The sequence below is a fragment of the Mchenga conophoros genome, linkage group LG12 (genome assembly GCF_057382185.1).
Source record: "Mchenga conophoros isolate Kocher_MC1m ecotype Shallow Benthic linkage group LG12, M_conophoros_male_GT1.1, whole genome shotgun sequence".
NCBI classification, from domain to species: domain Eukaryota; kingdom Metazoa; phylum Chordata; class Actinopteri; order Cichliformes; family Cichlidae; genus Mchenga; species Mchenga conophoros.
This window is the reverse complement of record NC_140537.1, coordinates 22,973,344-22,988,868: the sequence shown is the minus strand read 5'-3', so window position 1 is coordinate 22,988,868 and position 15,525 is coordinate 22,973,344. Positions and strand designations below refer to the sequence as shown.

General features: G+C 40.8%; 1 protein-coding gene across 2 annotated transcripts in view; it reads left to right on the top strand.

The window, feature by feature from the left end:
* The window catches only part of ntrk2a (neurotrophic tyrosine kinase, receptor, type 2a), a 107,777-nt gene extending 101,781 nt beyond the window's left edge, over positions 1 to 5,996 (top strand). For both annotated transcript variants that reach the window (XM_085294603.1, XM_085294604.1), the window contains exon 20: positions 691 to 5,996. In XM_085294603.1, the coding sequence (XP_085150729.1) occupies positions 691 to 876 (186 nt within the window). In that variant the 3' untranslated portion in view covers positions 877 to 5,996. The remainder of the gene's footprint in view (positions 1 to 690) is intronic.
* Positions 5,997 to 15,525: the final 9,529 nt, after the last annotated feature.

Genomic DNA, 15,525 nt, shown 5'->3' with positions numbered 1-15,525 from the left:
TCAGCACCTTAACATCGTATAAACACCACAGCCTCACTGAGTATCGTTGCTGACCCTGTCCATCCCTTTATGATCACAATGTGGTGATCTTCTGCCTGCTGATCCCAGCAGATAACACATCATGTCATAAAGCTCAGATCATCTCAAACTGCTTCCTTGAACTTGACAGTGAGTTCATTGTACCCCTGGTGTCACTGACCTCCACAGTCACCAGATCACAATCCAATAGATCAACTTTGAGATGCGCTAGAACAGCGGATTCACTTCATGATTGTGCAGCTGACAAATCTGAAGCAACTGTGTGATGCTGTCATGTCAAAATGGACCAAACTCTTTGAGGAATGTTTACAGCACCTTGTTGAATCTGTGCAATGAACAATTAAAGCAGTTCTGAAGGTAAAAGCAAGGTGCATCTAATGAGTAGGTGTTTACACATGCATGTTGTAAATCTGACTTTCCCCTCACGCTGGTGTAGAGAAATTGCAGACTTTGCCTTGAAGACTTCTCTGGCATATTATTTCTCGAGTTCAGTAAATAATTTATTCGCTGTGACATTTTCACTTGGCAGAGCAGATGCTCCATCATCTTAACTGGAGTTTGAACACTGAATTTATTTTTTCTGATTTGTTCTTTACTAACGGGGCTTCTTCTCACAATTAACTTGATGCTTGTCTTTCTTTCGCTCTGTAGGTGATAGAGTGTATAACCCAGGGCAGGGTGCTGCAGCGCCCTAGGACCTGTCCTAAAGAAGTGTATGACCTGATGCTGGGCTGCTGGCAGAGAGAGCCACACATGCGTCTCAACATTAAAGAAATCCACAGTCTGCTCCTCAACCTGGCCAAGGCCTCGCCTGTGTACCTGGATATACTGGGCTGAACGCAGAAGGAGGCTGAAGAAGGGTTTTAGCTGTGTGTGTGCGCGACATGTGTGCATTTATGTGGGGATGGTCGCTGAATGTGAACGCGAATGCATATTTGTGGTTGCGTGCATGTGTGTGCGAGCTGCAGGGTGCGAAGCTCATACAGGTGTGCGTGTGTGCAAGGTGCCGCTGTACAGGATGTGAAGCTATTATTAAACTCTCAAAGGCAATCAAAAAATTCCTCAACTGATCCCCGATCGCCTCTTTCTTCCCTGCCGATGTCCTCTCCTTTATGCATTTCCATCCCCCTTCCTTACCGAAGAGACATTTAAGAGTAATTTAACTTTGGAGTAAAAAGAAAAACACAAAAACCCAAAAAAAACAACAGCATCTCACTTATTTTCAAATGCTTTAAACTGACTGGGGCTAAACTGATGAAACCTAATTTAAAGGACTTTTAAATGACTCATTCCCTGCTGCCTGTTGGACAACAGGACTCGTTTGAACATCCGCAAATTTCGAGGAGCCGTGGCGAGGGGAGGATTTCCGGAAGCTTCGATCTTTTGCGTGTAAATATGAGACTGGCGAAGGAAATGGCTCTGAGAGATGTCGAGCCATAAAGACACTGTGTTTTCCCCGCCCACCCTGTCGGTTTGTCTGTCTTTTTGTCTGTCTCTCACAAATGCATATCAGTATTAATGTCTGCGTCCATCCAACAAGACTACACAGGCAATGATTAACACGTTGGTACACATACAGTAAATTGCGTGTGACCAAATAATGACTGGAGAAAAAAAACAGTAAACAGAATCTGCTTTCCTGTCACACAAAATTAGGAGATGTGATGAAAAGATCATTTCTGGTCGGCCAATTTTGCTGATGCAAAAAAAACCCAAAACAGCGGCAGCTGAGGCTGATCTGAAATGCTGTGGTGACGGAATAATTCAGGAGTATGGCGGAGGAATTGTGCGATATTTAATCGTGAGTAATACAAATGTAAAAAAAAAAAAAGTGTCTGATCTACATTAGCTGCTCATTATCCGCTCTTGTTCTGTTGTTTTACTCAGGCCTGTACTGCACTGTCATACAGCACAGGGTAACATGAGGACTACTCCCCCAACCCCCTAAAGTGACAGATGCTTCACCTTGTGATGTCAAGCGCTCATGTCAGAGGTCAATTGATTCATTTGTCCACAGCTGTCCAACAATCGCGAGATCATGGCGTTGGGGAGGGAGGCGTAAAGGTTGCCTGGGGAGGCTCGGGGTTTGAGTGGTCAGATGACGGTCAGATGTGTGGGTGGCGGCATTGTAGAAGGTGTGGTTCATTTGGTCAACCCATATTAAATCATCAAAGCTCTCAGCACTTAGACATCCTTGAAAACCACATCTGCGCTACAGGGGATGCACACGAGAACACACACACACAGTGTATACTTTATCCCATCATCCTTCCATTGCTATATCCTCACACACACACACACACACACACACACACACACACACACACTGAAAGTCACTCAAAACTGTCCAAGAAGGAAATTGAATTGTGCATGTTTTATTATTTGAGCGGTGCAGTGCTTTAGCCAGGCCCCGTGCTCTGTAATGGTGTAATGTATATTTCATTACAGCCTAATGGGCTCCATTAGCACAGTCTCCTCACAGACATTCAAGACTTATTGTTTTACGGCCGAGAAGCAAGGGTGGAAGGATGGAGAGGATAGAAGAGGTGAAGGAGAAGAAAACAAAAGTAAGGGGCCCGGAATGAGGAGCAGCAGAGGGGAGAAATGGGAGGAGAGGTAATAACGCATGGTGGGAAGAAATGGAGAGGAAGGGAGAGAGTTCAGATCGGAAGCAATGGGGTAGAAAGGAGAAGACGATGGGAGTGTGACGGTACGGATGGGTCATGTGGAGAAAGATGAAGGAGGAAGAGGAGACAGTTGAGCGGAAAGGCAGAGGGAGAGAGTGGCGGAAAGAGAGGTGTAAATGTCCCCGGGGAGAAGGTGAGCGCGAACATCCCTCATTACTGTAGCCTGCAGATGTTCTGTAAGCCACAACTTTAACTTCACGCTCTCCTCACATTCCTACAGCTGCCCTCAACCACATTTTACACACATGCAAACTTCCCCACACACATTTTACTGGCAGTCCACCAACAGCTTAAACCGAAAATAAACTCAATAATGTACCACACATCCCCATTATTGAGAACCACTTCACTCACTTACAGTACAGCTCAGATATCTGAAAGCTTACAGACGCACTGTATATACAGCATCTCGTGCATGCAAGGAGACACATTCTGTGTTTGTTTTTTTGCATTTTACTGGGGCATATTTATCCTTTACAGATATATGAGGTACAAAAAAACAAAAAAAAAACAACAAAAAAAAACAGTCATAATCACTGCGGTTTCACTTACAGCCATTTTTAATTCGATGTCTTCTTGTTTATTAACAACAGCACTTGATGGTATTGGTGTTTGTGGATTTTGAAAATGTTGATTTTATTGATTTCTAGTATTATTATTTATAAATTAAGAAGCATTTTGTACATTTCTTTCTATAACTGAAGTTGCCTTTTGCAACTACAACTTGACTGAAGTTGAACGCTGGTTTAGTTGATTACATTTTAGCAAGATAATCTTGAGTGTATATGTATTTTTTATGTCAGGCTCCCTCTAAACAGTTACTATGCCTGTCCTCTTCGTGCAGCCCGCTGCACAACAGGGATGGATGTTTCATCAGTCCGTCACTTTTCTAGATTTAGCTCGACATATTGCGAAATTATTGTCACCTGTCAGCGCTAAGTGTGAGGCTTAATGGAAGAAGCATCGACAGTACGCACTAACAAGGCTCTCAGAATCCATCCCTGCTGTACAGTCAAGTAGAGTTTGCACTGAGTGAGCACACTCGCAAACACGTTCAAAAACTTGCCACACAATAACTCTGTGCAATAACAGAGGGCATGGTATGTGAGGGCCTGTGTGTGAGCTGGAAATAAAAAAAAACCTAACTGTGAGAAACCAATGCAGTGCGTATGAGAACGCCTCTGGTGTCAAAAGAGTAGCGTACGTTGAAGAAAGTTCAGCTGGCTGCACCGTGTGTGCACGTACCCGCTGTGTTTCCTTTTCTTTCTTTTTTTAACAAAGTAATGAACTGTGTCAAGTTGGACAGCGGTGATGTTTTGATAGTCGCTGTGAGAGGAAGAGGCTGTGAGAGAGGTGTTTGCTAAGACGAAGACTGGTCAGCAAAGATCGACTTCGCGTTGATGCCTCACATCACAGAGATTTCAGCAAAGGGGAGACGATAAAAAAATAAAGGGAAAAACAACAACTGCTGTATGACCAGACACCTCAGACGAGGAGGGACTGACAATCACAGACTTCTTTCTCTCTCTTATTCAAGTGACCTACTGTAAAATAGACTATTCAACCAACTTTCCTCTTCTATGCTGCCTATACTGTATGTGATAGTCTTAAACTTTGGTCTTTAGAAGTGCTACTTTTCCTTTTTTCTTTCTTTCTTTCTTTCTTTCTTTCTTTCTTTCTTTCTTTCTTTCTTTCTTTCTTTCTTTCTTTCTTTTTGTAAAATGAAATAACAGCAAGAGGAATGAACAAAAATACAAATGTACAAATGTGAATAAGCTGCTGAAAGAAATAAGCATCGCTAACTACTGTGTCCCAGACTGTGTCGGTATCTAGATTGTACTATTTTCTTCCTTTGTTTTTGAAGTAGAGGGCAGAGAAATGGGAAGCTGCACTGGACTCACAAATACACAAGATGACATACAGCAGCCCCCGGGATTCAGAGTGATGCTTGCACATTCTCTCGGGGGGTGTTTGCGTGCGTGTCTGTGTGTGTTTGTGTTTGTGTCTGTGTGTGTGTGTGAAGAAGGCTGATTGATGCCAGAGTGAGTCAGGAGGGATCTGGAGGCTGGGTTTTAGACTCAAGTTCAAATGCAATGAGATTCAAGACGAGAATCACCGATTGATTTGTTGTCGCTGTTCACCAATTCATGATAAATGGCTTTCCCCAGTCGTGTAGGACTGTGGTGTGTATTATGGCAGCTAAGATTTATGGAATCAGTCAATTGCTTTATTTATGACTCCAAAATCAGCCTTCTTCTCTACGCAACTTACTAAAGCCTGGTTTTCACACAGGTATATCAGCAATAGTAACTGATATTTTCCTTTCCTCCTCACTTTTACGTAGTTTGCGCTGAGTTTGGGCTAAACCACGTGACTCAGTGGACCAAAGCATATATCTCATACAGTAGATACACATCGCAACTTTGAGTATGCTTTGATCCATATCACATTTAATCCCTTCTCTCTCTCACAACCCCAGCATCACAGTCTAAGCTAATAGAGCTAAAACATCTTAAAGGTCATCTCTGAGATTACTTTTGTGCTTGGATGCTTCTGGAGCCTGTACGCCCTGAAAAACATAATACCACCAAAACTGCTTTGCTGCATAGAAAAAAATAGCATTGAGGAAGAAAACTGTGATTTGCTATATGCAGTATTTTTTATTTATTTATTTATTTATTTTTTGGTATAATTTTTGGGGTTCTGTGCCGTTTGTTTCTTGTGTTGAGGAAGGTTTAACCACTGCTATTGTGGCAGGAGTGGAAGAAAGAGAGGATGTTTTTTGGATTGTCAGAATTTTTAAATGGGATGGTGGACAATATGTGTATGGAAGATGTGTTAAAATGTTACTTGTTTGCCTACAGATGCTCTTCAAAATGTAAGAAACGTGTATTGCAAAGCACACAATGTTATTAAAGCTGGAAGTGTTCTGTCTGATCGAGATCACGAACGTTTATCTTTGCAAGCAGTGTTTTGGGTTTTTTTTATTGGTACTGGAAAGAAAACGTCTGGATGTCCACATCTGTGCCCTGCTGGTTCAAACACACACACACACACACACACACACATTAAATTCACACACACATACAGACACACAAACACACATAGAAACACAGACCAGAGGGAACTTGTACAGTCATACAGTTGCGTGGTGAAAATGGTCATAGTGACTCATGATGGTGATGATGGTGATAATATGACTTCTCTCTGAAGGTGGACCAGTCTGTTGTGATATAGTGTAATTAATAAAAAGTGTTATGTCACATCAAAGTTCCTGCAAGTGATTATACGGACATGTTATACACATATGTGTGTGTGAGAGAGAGATGAATTCAGAAGTACTCAGGCATGCTCAAGGCAGTGTAAGAAAAGCAGAAAAATATGCCCAATTGAATTGAGTGATAGAGCTCGAGTGTCCGAGTGATGCTTCATCTCTCTCGTTCTATTAATCCCAACATAAATCCAGCGTCTTTTAAGGGAGAAAAAAAACTTACTTGGTTTGCAGATTAGAAGCAAGCCGAAGGCTTTTGTGGGGAATTGTGCGAGCAAATTGGACAGGAGCGTGTGCCTAAATCCCTGATGCAATTAGGCAACAGCTGAATTAATATCTCCTTTTTACACAGAGCTCTGTCTACAATTTATCTTTTAATAAAAATGTCGTTGGGAAGGAAATAAGAAATGCAAAAATTCACCTTAGTGTAAGTGTGTGTGTGAACTGTGTGTGTGGGAGATACTTAGACTTAGCATACTGCCTGGGTAAGCAACAGCCAGGTGCTGCTGATCAAATGAGGTTGATTAACTAATCAGCAGCAGGTATTTCTGCTTTTCTAGTCTGGAGCATTCAGGTACTCAATGCAACAATCTTCCCAGGAGTGGCATTCCCAACATAGTCACTGTAAAGTCAGACTATGAAACTACAGAAAAGCCCAAAAGCTACATCTCAGACTATACATGCCCCAGGTAGCATGTTAAATGTTAAAGTTCATGATGCTACAAAAAAAAAAGACTTGTTTGGAAGGGTTATAGGAAAAACCATCTTCTTTCTAAGAAGAACATGGCAACTTTGCATGCTTAAGGTTTGCACAATTGCATCTAAACAAAAAAAAAACAGCTCTCTGGACAGCTCAGACCAAGCTGGACATGTTTGGTCATAATGCACAGCACCATATTTGGCGAAAACCGCACACAAACACCTCATAGTAACTGTCAAGCACGATGATGGAGAGGTGATGATTTGGGCTTGATTTAGGGCCACAGGACTTGTGCGACCTGCAGTCATTGAGTGAACACATTTGACTCTAGAATAATTTGTGTGACAGCAGATAAAACTTCCCCTAATCAGGTCGTGTAGCAGGACACTGTAAATCCAACACAAATCTACAACATAACGGGTGAAAAAGAAAAGAATCAAGGTGTTGAGATGGACCACTGTAGGTTTGTGTGAGTATAAAGAAAGCAGCTTGTAGTTGAGAATTTCTGTGTTCAGCAACCGAACATCATAAATAACACTGTTAATTAATGGACTCATAAAGCACACATAGGTCGAGCTGTAAGGATGACTTTAAGACATCTTCTGTATGATCGTGGACAACGCACGCTTATGTAACGCGTGTGTGTGTTGCGCTTGATGTTGGCTGCATTGTGCTCTGGTGTGAAACAATGAGGCAGCGAGGGCTGGATGTCTGGTTCTTTAGTGTCGACTAACTGAAACAATGAAATATAGAAAACAACAAGCGGCGTGTGTGCTGTGCGTCTGTTAGGCTGGCTCCCCGTGCCCATTTTGGAAAATACTTTGAGTTGAGTGCACATGCTCGTCTACACACACACTGAAAACACACAGAAAGGGGATTGAAAATTTTAAAAAGGCATTTAATTAGCTCTAATTACATCAACTGCCACACATAACCTTAATAATTATGGTCTTAACAAAGATAACAAGAGCGGATTCCACATCAGTAGGTTAGTAGTTTCCTTGAGTAACTAATTACACTAAAAGGGAAAACAAATCAAGTACTACCAATTCATAAATTCAATAGGCTGGTCTCCATGTCAGTAAAAGGTGATGTTTAGGATTAAAAATCACTGTTTTGAGGAATCTTTGAGGAATATTTTGGTAAAATAAAAGAATCACATTTACTTCTTGATGTCACAGGCCGGCTCATAGCCAATGAAAAGTAGGCGAGATGAGGACTTCATCCTGCAATACGTGTGTTTTTTGAAGAATTTAACCATTAGTATTGGCAATTAATTGATAAGTTGAGTTCAATTCAAAGTAAATAGCCTGCAATATTAGAGAGAGAACCCCAGTCATCAGGAAATCCCCTATAGGCAGAACTTTGTGACAGTGGAGAGGAAAAGCATCCTTTTTAACAGGAAGAGACTTCCAGCAGAACCAGGCGTGGGGAGGGTCAGCGACTGATTGGTTTGGAGATGAGAGAGAAGTGGGGCGCATAAAGAGACCACAACCCCAAAAAGGATGCAAAATAAAGAAGAGAGGACAAAGGTTAAGGCCATGCATTAGTGTCAAATTAATGCATTGGAAGGGGGGGAAAAAAGGAAAACAAAAACTTCACTGCATCATGGGAAGTCCCCCAGCAGCTTGAGCCTGTAGCAAGAAAACCACAGGATCTTACATGAGAAAGGGTATCTGTCATTCTGCCTTGCACTTTTCATTTTGAAACTGGGAACCACAAGAAGTGTATGCTAGTGTCGTCCAGGGAAAAATAAATAAACCAAAACCAGGAGCGGTGGATCCAACACCTTCCCAAGCATGTTACTGCAGTCTTGGTAACCTCTCACAATGGAAGGGTGAGAGCTCATGATGCCAAACAATCAACCAGACAGGAAACCACCCAGATTATTAGCCACTGGGGGGGGAAAAGGCACAAACACTCCACAACCCAAATGGCTTGACTACATATGAGTACAGACTGGAGAGTGTTGCCAAATGCCCAAATCCCCTATGCCCTTTTTGTGAGTGGCACTTGCCAGTAACCTTTCAAAAGATCAAATTTACCCACATGCTAACCTGATCAATACGATCTTCCATGGAAAGAAACCAACACGAGTCAGCCTACGATTCTGAGCAAACTTTTCAAACCTTTATAACACAAAGACAAGTTCAGGGCCATCTCAGTGTGCACCATTATTAAATATGTACCGAGCTTCAGCTTCCAACTGCCTTTTCTTTTCCTCAGAATAAAATATCTGTTTGATGGGGTCAGCACCTTCGACATCCACGTCCTTCTGTAAGTGGGTTGATACCAGCTAGCAGAGCGGGATGGCTCCAAATAGCCAGCACCTCATATTTTCTCACATCTAAATGTTGTTACAAGGTATCCAAGTACTGCAATGCATCTGAATTTTTAAAATGACCCTGTAGCACTACAGACGCCAAATCCCTCTCTCCACCACCTCACAATCAGAATCAGCAAACAAGGCAACAGGAGCAGCAGCCACTGTTGGCTAGATCGCTCTAGAGCCAGGATACTTTAAGCTCTCTGAGTCACAGCTTTAAGGGTCTGGTTTTAAGAGATTTTTAATTTAGTTGATATCTTATGGCTTGGATTTCAAATAAATAGTATAGGCAGACACTCGGAGCACCACAGTGCAGCTACTACTGTACTTTCCAAAATTGCTAAAATAACAAGGGGCAAAAGTGCAAGGACACATTCGCTGGGACTGAACTAATGCTAACTGCCTGTCAAATCATCATTTTTCTTCACTTTTTTTTTCTCTTTGGGATCGCTAATTTTTCCTAATCCAGTTCACCTGGCCTTTCCAAAGGTTAAATCAGAGATATTTAATTAGCCAAATAGGTTTAAATGTAATAGATGTAAATCTGAAATCACTTCTAGGGGAGATAGTGTTTTAATTTATATGTATTCATGCTTTTTTCTTCATTTGTTTGTTTTTGTGTGTGTGTGTGTGTGTGTGTGTGTGTGTGTGTGTGTGTGTGTGTGTGTGTGTGTGTGTGTGTGTGTGTGTGTGTGTGTACATGTCTATAAATAGGAATAGTAGTGGTACAATAGCTATATCAAGCTATATAATTTGTCTTCCATATTTCCAACCATATCCATAATCACATACTGTGTATGCTATCATTGTATATAGTGTATTATCTTACTTTTTTCATTGATTGTACTTATTTGAATTTTTGTATTTCCTTCTGATATGTGTACCTGAGCTGAGGTGACGCAAAAATGTCCCCGTTGTGGGATCAATAAAGTCTTATCTTATCTTATCTTATAACATACTTTGTGCCATAAAAATTTAATTAAAAAATGCAAAGAGCAGATCTTTGTTATTGGCCCTGTCAATATACTTGACATAATTCTGAAAATTAATATTTTACATATATTTTATTCTTTCTTTTTTATGTGGACATAGCATGTGTAACATTAATTGTTTAGTGATCAAGTGATCAAGTGAAAAAAGTTTGATTAAAAGTTTGTTTTACAAAAAAAAAGTAAAAATGCGGTACAGTTGTACATCTTGGTACATTATGGGGAAACTCAAAAGAACTGCTGTGTGATGTCTGTCTTTATTGTACAAATGTGTATTAATCACCACTAGAAAATTGATAATTATAACCATTTCTCACATGAACCTGTCACTATACGGTACCTTGTTCCTCACAGCTTTATGACAGCATTATAGACAAAGATCAGAGCTTTGACAGAAAAATTCACTTTCCAGTAATAAACATGTTCTGCACTGTGAAGGTGAAAAATTTAAGAGAGTGATGAACACATATTTTTGAGCAGAGGATGCTGGGAACACGGCAACCCTCAAAGGGATCAATCAAAAGAAGAAGCAGACGTCATTATCATAATCATAATTACATTTGATTGGATGTAAAGTAGTATTTATCAGTGTAAAGCACTCAAAACTTCTGTGTGTAAAAGCAACACATCTTATTAGAAAAGCCGATGTACTCCTACAAAATCTCATTATAGAACAGACATCTTGCCAAGGCTGCACTGGCAGAGATCCCACTTTCAGCATGTCAAGACATACTTGACATGATGTGTGAACAAAGAATAAATATTGATAACAAATAAATGAGAAACATAAACAAAACAGTAAGTGCAGTTACAGTGTCAACTGAATGAAGAGCAACGCAGAAACTTTGTTCGACACAGCAGATCAGTGCTAGTAAAATAAGCACCACCAATTAGTGCTGTGAAAAGTGGCAACACCAGTCCAAGAGGTCACCATGAAAGTTGGTGCACAGACAGCAAGAAGGTATCTGAAGAATCTAAGAGTTTTTTGAGACCTCTAACTTTCCCTGACAAGCATCCATATTAGAGATATAGATCTAAGTGAACAGAGCCATTTATCTCTGTCCCCTTTGTGGCTTTTGACCTTATAGGATTTGCAAGTTATCCGATTTTATAATGTTTTAAATTTCTTTTTTTACCTCTCCCAACTTTTAATGCCACGAGGGTTGCAATTATAGCAATTATAGTCTCTGGTCTGCTCTTGTTTTAATGATGGGGCAGTGATACTGATATTATCATTCAGTAAGTAAGTAAAATGTATTCATGAAGCACTTTTTACAGATTAAAATTACAGTGCTTAACAGTAAAATAAGAAATAATATCATAATATAAAACAAGGTAAAGCAACAGAATAATACATAAAACAACAAACGAATTAAAAGCTTTTTTCTGTATGAAAATGTCTGCAGCTGTTTTTAAAAGAGTCAGTGGAGCCTGAAGGAAAAACCCTGAATTTTAAAGTAACTTTTTAAATGCATCTGCAGACAATTGTGTTCGAAACATTTAATTTCGAAATGGGCTCAAATTGATATTCTGTTATATCAAATATCAAAATTATAGCTACAGTTGTCGGAAAATTCAAAGTCTGAACCTCGACATGTTTTCCACTGAAAATTAGCTCAATCATTCTCAGAGGTCAGCTCCAGTCATTTCCCAGCTCATCCCACCAGGATCCAATTTGTTTCTATTCATAGTGGCAACCTGTATTCCTTATTTAAAATGTCTCATCCCTTCAAAACTATGTTGAAGGGATGAGACATGGTTTCATCCCTTCAACATATTAAATATATGTTTTTGAAATAAAACCTATGTTTAATTAAAGACTACATATCCATGCTATGGTCAGGAGAAATGCATGAGCAAGGATTAACTTAGCAGGAATACACACAGAATGATTAGCATGAGAAAGCATAAGCAAACTGGTCTTCTTGCCATACTGAGTAAGATAATCTGATGCTGGTCCTTTTGGACAGTGGTTGATTAGGCTGCAGGCTGATGGCTCACAGGTGGTTCAGTCAGGAGCAGCAAGAGGCTCCAGAATCACAGCTGTGGCTTTGAAGCACTCTGGGAAAACAAACATTATGGACCAAAGGCTTGATATGGCAATACAGTTACTATTACTGAATTTTGGCTATTAACTGTAACTCAGTTAAAAATTCTCTGCTGGGCTGTAAACGAGCCATTATTTCTCAGTAAAGACTGATATCAGATTAGATTAGAAAATGATAAACTGGGAAACATTAAAGCAGAGTTTGTGTCTAAATCTCATGAATTTATTTATCCAGTAATGGCAGAAATAATGAAATTTGCTATAAAACAGGGGAGATTGACTCCAAATGGAATATTTCCTGCACATCCATTGCTGAGGCTGCTGCATGGACCTGCATCTGCAAGGTGGTTGGTGCCTGCCATGTTGGTAACACCCTAACCAGAAGGTGGATACCGAAGGTTAAGGGAGCAGTCCAGCTGAAGAGGTCCTATCGAGCTTGGTTAGCCTGTGGGACTTCGGAGGCAACTGATGAGCACTAGCAGGCCAAGCAGAGTGCAGCTTGGACAGGCATGGACGTAGATCAGTGAGGCCATGAAAAAAGACTTTTGATCTGCCTCAAAGTGATTCTGTCTAACCATCAGGTGACTCAGCAGGAAGAAAGTGGTGCTCTACTCACATGGTGTATAGTACAGGTGTGTTGCTGCTGACTCCAGCTGAGGATATAGCCAGGTGATGGAAGGAATACTTTGAGGATCTCCTTCTACTAACACGTGTTCTGCACAGGAAGCAGAGTCTGGGGATGAGGTGGATGACTCGCACATCTCTGGGGGCGAAGTCACTGAGACAGTTAAACAGCTTCTTGACGGCAAGGCCCCAGGGAAGAAAATTTGGGAAAACAAGACATAAACAAACGACTTGAAAATTGTTCCCAAAAACATCTGCATTGAGTTCAAAGTCTGACATAATGTGTCAAATGAGTGATGACACATGTAAACGTGATGTGTCACTAGAGCTGAGTGACTGAAACCACACAAACACAACATCTTCTTCCTCTTTTCTCAGTTTTGAAGCTAAAGATAAAATGCTAGCCAAGCTAGGGCTTAGAGTCTTATGCTGTACATCAAAGCCTCAGTAATGCTGTTACTAACTATAGACAGGATGTACCTTAATACTATGCCATTAACAGCAGCCTCATCCCAGAACAAAAGAGCAACTGTTGCTTGGAGGAAATCTATCATTATTGCAGAAATGTGGGCTTTGAGAGAAAACACACAGAACAATAGTGCAGTGGCGACAAAGACGAGACATGCCAACACTGCTTTGTAATGACGTGGACCAATTAGATATTTTTAAAGCAATGACAAGCTCTCATTAGTGGTTAATCCCTCGCTGCTGCACCTGCATGGTGACATCACCACCACAGCAGGGAGGAGTGTTCATGCGGTCCCACTCAAACGTCTGTTTCTGTGTGACTGATTTATAAGTGTTCTCTGCTGTAAATAGCATTACAAAGCAGAGTGAGCAACTTTTTAAATTAAGCATTGTTATTTTCAAATGTTATTTTGCTTTCAAGTGAAAATTTCTTTTCTTTTTTTCTGCTCGAGGGAAAAAAGGAGCTGATCCCCTGAGTGCTTATATTTTTACCAATATCCCACATAGAAAAATTGGTATGGCCCCGATCTAGCCCACACAATGTGCTTACATATGGCCCACATACCGCAAAGAATGACGGCCCTTTGGTGGCCCAGATCTGGTTTGCCAGAGGTGACCCACACATGGGCCAGCACGAGGCCAGTTGCAGACACACTGGCAGTGTTGGGGAGTAACGGAATACATGTACCGCCATTACGTATTTAAAATACAAAATATGAGTAACTGTATTCCGTTACAGTTGCCATTTAAAAAGGTGGTATTTAGAATACAGTTACTTTGTTGAAATAAATGGATTACACTGCGATATTTTCCTGTTTCATAATGTGGCGGGTCAGGATTGTTTGGGTTTGTTTGACAGCTACGTTCTGTTGTTCCAAGCGGCAGCACTACGGTTGCCATGGTTACAGGGCGACACACTCTCTCTCTCTCTACGACTGTGTGTTTCCTGGGTGAGAGAGCACCTTTTTGTTGTTGTTGTTGTTGTGCTAAGCTAATAGGCAGAATGCTACAGGTATAGCTCTAAAGAATGTAGCCTCATGGGCAGTGTAGTCCGTGCTGCAGGGAGAATGGACTGCCATACCCGTTATGTGTCTGTGAGCGCGAGGAGGTGTTTTTCCAAATGGAATAAGTTCTTAAGGAATAAGGAATGAATAAAAACTCAAAGTGAACAGTCCATTTTGTATGCAAAGAAACAGATCGATGTAATTCAAAAATGTGAAGGTGGACCCCGCCGTACATACACATGGTTTGGTGACAGCACTTTTATTTTTATTATAATAGTTCACTGTGGTTTCGCCACACGCTCGGGACACGGGCACTCCCGCTCGGCTGTCACGTCTGCTCACCAGCCCTCCTCAACTGTCACTGCAACATAAAAAGAGTTACAATCAATCAGGCGTCCCCAGCACACCTGTTCACACCGCCTCTGTGCCACCCAGGAAGCTCACTGTGCCGCCCCTCTGCAGCGGGACAGAGACCACGCCCACGCCACAAAACAAAATTCCGATAAATGAATAGATAATCAAATTCAAATTAACAGTAGGGGTTACCCTGGTTTTGCTGTTAAGACAACTTTCTCCCTTGTATCATTTGCATGGGGGTCGGGGCCAAATGAATAAAGAATATTTGGAGCACTAAGCAGTTCGGCTAGTCTGCAATGATATAACAAATACTGGATTAACATTTTACAGACTAGTAGCAGAAGATTAAACCCAAATAAACAATTCAAACGTCTTACTTCTTCCATGGCTTAGGTTTTGGAAAGACATGTGCCATCTCATCTTCGTCAGGGAAGAGGATGCTCTTAGATCTAATTACATACTTGATGTTATTAAAATTGAAAATGCACATAATTTCAGGCATGTAAAATATATGTATAACATAACAACTTACATTCTTCTCCTTTTGGGTTTAATTGGAGAATCATCCCCATCTGTCCCAAGATCAGTGTGTTCAACAGCTTCTGGAAGCTTTAGCCTCACCTCATTATAATCATCTACAAAATAACAAGTACTTAATGGTTAATTTTGTGATATTCACACGCACAAAATACAACTGGTTATATTTAAATAATTTGACTGATACTTTCTTGCCACAGGAATACTGTATTTGCATTTGTTTGTGTTTACTTTTGCCTATATACACAGTTACCAAAGACAAGGGATGGGTATCGTTTAGGTTTTATCCGATGCCGGTGCCAAACCGGTACTTTTGAAACGGTGCCGGTGCTTAAACGGTGCTCAAACCGGTGCTTAAAGAATGGAGAATTCAATTCAATTCAATTCAATTCAATTCAATTTTATTTATATAGCGCCAAATCACAACAAAAGTCGCCTCAAGGCGCTTTATAGATACAGAGAAAAACCCAACAATC